General features: G+C 34.8%; 1 protein-coding gene across 2 annotated transcripts in view; it reads left to right on the forward strand.

Annotated features, from left to right (window-relative positions):
- LOC111088543 overlaps nt 1–7,141 on the forward strand; it is an 82,431-nt gene that overhangs the window by 36,103 nt on the left and 39,187 nt on the right. The window contains exon 1 of one of the 2 annotated variants that reach the window (XM_022399005.1): nt 1,592–3,054. The exons of the other annotated variant lie outside the window; for it this stretch is intronic. Within the exon in view, the coding sequence (XP_022254713.1) occupies nt 2,574–3,054 (481 nt within the window). The 5' untranslated portion in view covers nt 1,592–2,573. Of the gene's footprint in view, nt 1–1,591; nt 3,055–7,141 lie in introns of those variants that run through there. 2 annotated transcript variants of the gene reach the window in all.

The raw sequence follows: 7,141 nt of genomic DNA on the forward strand, positions 1-7,141 counted from the left end.
CTTTCTTCTTCAGGGGTAAACTGGGAATGTTTACCCCTGAAGAAGAAAGGTCCACCTTTCGAAAGCGCTCGGATTATAAGGTTTTTATCATCTTATATTATTATATTAAGTTACCAGAGTTAGGCCGAGGTGAGATTGTTAAGGGGGTTACAATTTCTCTTGCCCCCTGGTGCTCAAAACAAAGTTTCATACAACCGTTTTTATGAATTAATGTGTATTCCAATTTTTGTTTCTAGGGGCGTATAGCGTTCCAAGTTATTGAAGTTAAGATTTTATATATGTTAGGGTGATTTTGTTTTATGATAAAAATTTTATGGACAGTGTAGAAATTTCCAAATTTCAAGACCAATAACACAGATCTTCTATAACATTTGATTAAACCAAAGGATGACTATGATGCTCCAATTTAATAGTTTTACAAGCAAAAACTTTTATTAAAATTATTAAAACAAGTCATTTTATTTTTAAAATTAGAGAAAACGTTTATGGTATTTTTGGATTGTAATATCCTTGGTAGGTGCTGTATGGTTTATTCTAAAAATCTGCAAAACAGTTTTTAAGACTTTCAGTGACCACCGAACGTTTAAAGTCGGACTATTAACAACTCGTATTCTGTTATAGCTTCTTTATTACCTGCTGTATAAACAGGAGATAATGGCTGATAAAAAAAACAGAAGTGAAATTTGACAGCACGCTTGCCTTGCGTGTTGATGATGAGACAAAATTCTAAGCCCCCGATGGCACAGAGTCTGCGGATTTACAACGCTAGAATCCGGGTTTCGATACTCGTGGTATGAAGAGCACAGATAGCCCATTGTGGAGCTTTGTGCTTAATTACAAACAAACACAATTCTAAGTCAGTATTGAAATTTTATTATTCCGATAAGTTAAGCTTTTGAAGGATCAATACGCATGAGCCTTTTTTTTTTCTACCCTTTTACAAATGTATTTGCTAGATCAAGGCAGTCTCTGATGTGAATGTTTGTTTGCTGTAAAGCACAAAGCTGCACAATGGGCTATCTGTGCCGTGTTTTTAGCCTTCAGACTTACCACTGAGCCACCTGCCGGTTCTCTGATGCGAAACCAATACTGTGGTAATTCCATTCGTGGTTCTAACAGTATTCAAATTAAATTGCATTGCTTACAGTGAGTGAATACGACTGAAAATATACTAAAACGTTTCTACCTGTTTTTATGTTTAGTTGGGCGTGGCCTAATGGTTAGCGTTCTGGTCTGTGAATTCGAGGTTTCTCGGTACGCGTCTCGTTGCCGTAAAATCGCGCTTCTCATTTTGAGGCCGTGTGTGCGTTATGTGAATGAAGGTCAAACTCCACTATTGAAACATACAAGTGCAGTCCGAGAGTTGGCAAAACAAACAAGTGATTTTTTGTCTAATGTGATGATAGGAGAATATAAACAACTGTTTGATTGGTGATTTTAAGGCGTTGGCTAAATCGTAGTATATCAGCACGTTAGTAGAATCGTTGATAAGGTTTGATATATTATACAGTACCTGTACTTTTAATCTACGGGTAAGTAACGATGGTTTGGTTATTGTATATAAGCTGGTGAGTTAATAGAGTAAACATAATAAGCAAAGGAGACTAATTATTTCATGTTATGTATAAAAGGCAATAATAATAATATTGCCAGACCCACTTGTTATATACGGCAGAATGTCTATGATATGGAACAGACCCACTTGTTATATACGGCAGAATGTCTATGACATGGAATGATGTATCGTGTAACTCGCGTTGTAAGGACACGAAACCATGACGAAATCGATTACTTGCGCAACTGTTACTCATGTTTCGTGTGTTTCTCAAGATCTGGTTCGTCGGTTCCAAGCAAGATAATTCACAGTCTTCTCCAACAGCTGAAAACCTGACTTGTACTTTTAGTGGTTAGCTGTCAGATCTTCTCGTGATTTTGTTTTTATATCTTTAGGCAGATGGTTGTGCACACACACACAAAATCAACCCCAGGCTGGTGTAATGCCTTATGTAAGCTTGCTTGTGTTCAGTAAAATGTTGAACTTAGCTCTCGTCCCTAGATCGTGCGGCATAAGATTCACATCTGAGAGACGGATAGATAGATCCCTGAGGCGTAATCGTTATTTGACTTTTGTAACCACGCAAACGTCACAGCGTGTTGATCCCTGAACAGTAAACTTGAAATTGAAATTCGTGTTTCATCTGACAAAAATCGCACGAAAAATAAACCCAACTGATAAAAGCGGGACCAGTCTTGAAAGATAAGACTATACTAATAGCTTCGTAATTTGTCTTTTTCTCCAGTAAAGGTGTTCATAAAAAATATCTCCCGCGTTCCAGAAGTTTCAACTAAAATAATATCACAGATAAAAATTAGCTACAAAAAGGAGGATTAGATCGTAAAATTATGAACATTACAAGGACATAAAAAAGTTGAAACGAAGACTAATGACCTAATGATAGCCTTGATATCATAAATTCAAATACGAATATCACGTAGCATGATATTACCGAAAGACACCTTTTCAGATCAACATAACGGGGTGGACTCTGATAATTATCAGAAACAGAAGCACAATGTCATCTAAACCATCAAGTGATCGTCAGTTCTTGGTGGAAAGCTTGGATTTTCTCAGCCCAAATCAGCTGCCAACCCAGCAGGGTTTTAGAAGTCACAGTTTCATGTGCTTGTCTAATAGTAGAAATGGCTCCGATAGGGACTCTGAAGAGTGGCCAGAGGTTCCTTTGTCACCTTTAGATCATTCAGTTAAAACCTGGCAAGGAGGACCAACTCCTGTCACTTTAATCTGTCCTAACCCTCGAACTACAAAATCTATAACATTTGCGCAAAAGGACTGCGTTTGCTATTCTGATTCTGAGGGCCAAACAGACTCCATTCGCGAAACACGCAATGTTCAACCAAAGTCATCTTCGTCTTCAGATGACCTTCCACGAAAAACAAGATGGCTCATCATTATAACTGGTATAGTTATAATCCTAATGAGTATTTTACTGGTGGGTGTTTCGTTACGTCTTGCTCCAGTTATAGATGACCTTGGTGAGTTTGTAATTTTGTGACAATTCTATAGTTATTTTCTAAAAGCTAGAAGATAGCTCTTCTATTTTAGTAAATGTATAGTTGTTTTTTTTATAGATAGTTACATATGTTTTTTTTTGTTAATAAATAAAAAGCTCTTCAGTATAAATAAATAAACGTATATAGTTCTTGTTTATACATAATTACACAGTTCTTCTCTATAGGTAATTACGTAGTTCTTCTCTATAACTAATAGTTTTCTATAAATCGTTACATATATTTCTTTGTTAATCATTCTTCTCTATAAGTATTACACAATTCTTCTCAATAAGTAATTACACAGTTCTATATAAGTAATTACACAATTCTTCTCTGTAAGTAATTACACAGTCCTCCATAAGTAATTACACAGTTCTTCTCTATAAGTAATTACACAATTATTCTCAATAAGTAATTACACAGTTCTTCTCTATAAGTAATTACGCAATTCTTCTCAATAAGTAATTACACAGTCCTCTATAAGCAATTATACAGTTCTTCTCTATAAGTAATTACACAATTCTTCTCTATAAGTAATTACACAGTCCTCTATAAGCAATTATACAGTTCTTCTCTATAAGTAATTACACAATTCTTCTCTATAAGCAATTATACAGTTCTTCTCTATAAGTAATTACACAATTCTTCTCTATAAGTAATTACACAATTCGTCTGTATAAGTAATTACTCAGTTCTTTGACGTACGAAAGTATCTTGTTTTGTTTTTTATAAATAATCTATTTTGCTCAGGCTATAGAGATTATTTTTATTTCCGCTAAAATTCGGTTTTCGATACTCCTGATGGGCAGAGCACAAACAGTCCATTAGGTAGACTTGCGCTTAGCAACAACCAAATTAAACCAAACATATTTTGTTGTTGCTGTTTATTTTTTCCAATAGTTTAATTACAAATATATCCTTCAGCTTAGATATTCTTTAAATTACTCAATATAAAGTTGTCCTTATCCGTATATATTCCAAATTATGAGTAATATATATGTATATATGTATAAATTATACAGTATATTTAAAATCAGGTGGTTCATGAAGAAGTACGTTAACTAACCGTTCTTCATTCTTATATAATTACTGGTAGATGAGAATGCTGGGCTTAAGTTTTGAGCCGAATCACACTAAAGGCACTAGAGCAACATTAAGCATCAGTTGAACCCATATTTACGGCTTTAAGGCGGTAAAATTGAAACGGCTTCAACAAACTTCAACCATCACATATTCAACGGCTTCAATAAACTTCAACCATCACATATTCTACGGGTTCAACAAACTTCAACCATCACATATTCAACGGCTTCAATAAACTTCAACCATCACATATTCTACGGGTTCAACAAACTTCAACCATCACATATTCAACGGCTTCAATAAACTTCAACCATCACATATTCTACGGGTTCAACAAACTTCAACCATCACATATCCTTAGTTTATTAACTAGGAGAGTATTCAATAGGGAATTATACGTACAACGCTCCGAGAGGAACTAAACTAACGAAAAGTATGTGAAAATAGCATATGATTCGATAACAGTGTAAACAAAATAACAATTCCTGAGAAGTAAGAAGAGGTCCATGCTGAACCTGACTCTCCCTGGTTCAAAACATGGATCGAATCCCGGTGAAGAAGAAAGAGGGGAGCAACAACTGAAAACATACTCAAAATATATAAAACCTACATACGTCCAGTTGTAGAGTATGCCTTCCCAGCATGATTAAGTGTAGACAAATCACAAATCAACAAACTACACACAATTGGAAACTCGTTATTATTTTGGTTTATCTTCATCGTGTATGATAAAGTTTTTCAATGTTCTAAATGAAGTATTATTATTCAAAGTCTTATTGGTCTGTTCTGAAATCTATCTGACAACATTCGGATGTTTGTGTGATTGTGTAGGAAGGTTGCGTTTGTGCATCTAGGAACTCTGTATGCTTTTGTGACCTCTCATCACTAAATGTAGTGGACTTGTTATGCAACCTATGGACACCTACTACTGGGCAAACCGTTAGCTAGATAGTGTTAATTTTATTTTAAAAGTTTTTCTTTTTGTGTGTGTACAAATATGATTATTACTGTATATTTTTCTATCAGTATCTATGGAACTGTTTGTCCGAATAAGACTGGATGTTTATAATGAACGAGAGAAAGCTAATTATTTACTGGAAAATATGAAAAAATCTACGTTTATACATCCACGAACATGGTTTGCGATAACTTACGAACAATCGTAGCGTGCATGCAGTAACTCCATGATGTTAAAACGGATTTTCCTAGCTACCGGACCGAACATCATCGTAGAATTAATGTGGCCTTCGTCTAATACATTCAAGAATCAAAACAACAGTCAAGGAGGGAGGTAGAGGTCCAGGGTGTGCCTGATCCTTCCGGGTCACATGACTAAAGAATTATCAGCGAATCAGAGTCGAGCGCTTTAGCTACCAGGCCATGCTAGGCCCTTTGTTTATACTTATAATATGAACAACATTATTGTGTTAAACAGGTACAGTAGCTTGGATTGCATAGTATGTTCTTCTGACTGTTTTCTGCACTATCCGATGGCTCATCAGAAAGTCTAAGAGCTTAAAACACTACAGCTTGGGTTTCGATCCTCGCAGTGGGCACAGAACAGATGGCCCATTGTGAAATTTTGCGCTTAATAACAAACAAACAAACAGCCTGTTTCATGCTGACTCCCAGGAGTTCAATGTAAAAACAGTTTTTCAAAATATTATCGTATTTGGAGTAAGAATACATTATTATATTTTTTTCCTGTTTGATATACTCAACTCTGAGCCATTTATTATCATCAAAAGGCATTATTTGTAATGCTCTCGAAATTAGTCAAATGTGTTCCAAAACATCAACATTTTGTTTCTATACATCTCTTGAAAAATTAGTCAAAATTCACCAAATATTTCTCAGATAAAGTTCTTCATCTCTTTACAGCCACACACACACGCGCTGAATAACAACAGTCTGTGACCTTTGAACTTTATCCATCAAAACGTAATTGATTGATCATTCGATGCTAGTGACTTATTCAACCAAGTTTAGTAAAACTTCATTAAGCAATCGTTTTTATAGTAAAATCAACATAAACGTTAGCCTACTCTTTTTAAACATTCATTGCATAATTTCGCAAGTGTCACCTAGCATTCCAACCAAACATTAAGCCTATTCAATAGATTTTTTCTGAGAATTTATAATGTCAAGATCCTTGCCTCTCCACATTCCATGCTTGGCTCCATTATTTTGCAGACGGACTCGTTATTATGTATATTTATGTTTTCCATGCCCTCGCTTTTGCTATATGTTGATATAAACATCCCTCAGGCCCTATAGATCAAACAGGTAAGATTACGTATAATGATTATGGACGCCAACGCTTGTATTTTTTTCTTCTTTCTATGTGCATTCATTGTTGAGCTAAGAAGTCACTGTGATGGTTTTAGCCCTTTGTTAGCTTGAATAATACATACATAAAAAAAGAAAAACACATTTTATTCTACAACTTGTGAAAATTACCCCGAATGACAATTCCTGTATTGGAAAGATCATTTTGTCATCTTTGATTTTTTTGTTCGTGCATTTGTAGAATGCCACATAGTCGTAGTAGAAATATGAAGGCGGGTGTCGGCCTTTGATAATAACAGAGTTTGTGTTACCGGCTGATTCTTTAGGGACCTTAGTTAAACACATTTGTTCGAAATATTTTTCTGTTAAACTTGCATAATTTCTGTCTCAGACTGATTTCAGCGGTAATAATTACTGGAGTTAATGACAACGTAACGGATCAACTAAAAACATAGATATCACATTGGTACGGTTGACCTAGCATGTATTTATAACTGATGCGAAGTTTATTCTTAGAATTCGTTTATAGAAAACTACGTACAATCGATATAATCAGCTTAAAACATTGGTTTAAACCAGATCAAAGCATTGGTTTAAAAATATTAGTCGGTTTAAAACAGATCAAAGCATTGGTTTAAAAATATTAGTCGGTTTAAAACAGATCAAAGCATTGGTTTAAAAATATTAGTCAGTTTAA

Source organism: Limulus polyphemus, unplaced genomic scaffold (assembly GCF_000517525.1).
Source record: "Limulus polyphemus unplaced genomic scaffold, Limulus_polyphemus-2.1.2 Scaffold3991, whole genome shotgun sequence".
Classification (NCBI taxonomy): domain Eukaryota; kingdom Metazoa; phylum Arthropoda; class Merostomata; order Xiphosura; family Limulidae; genus Limulus; species Limulus polyphemus.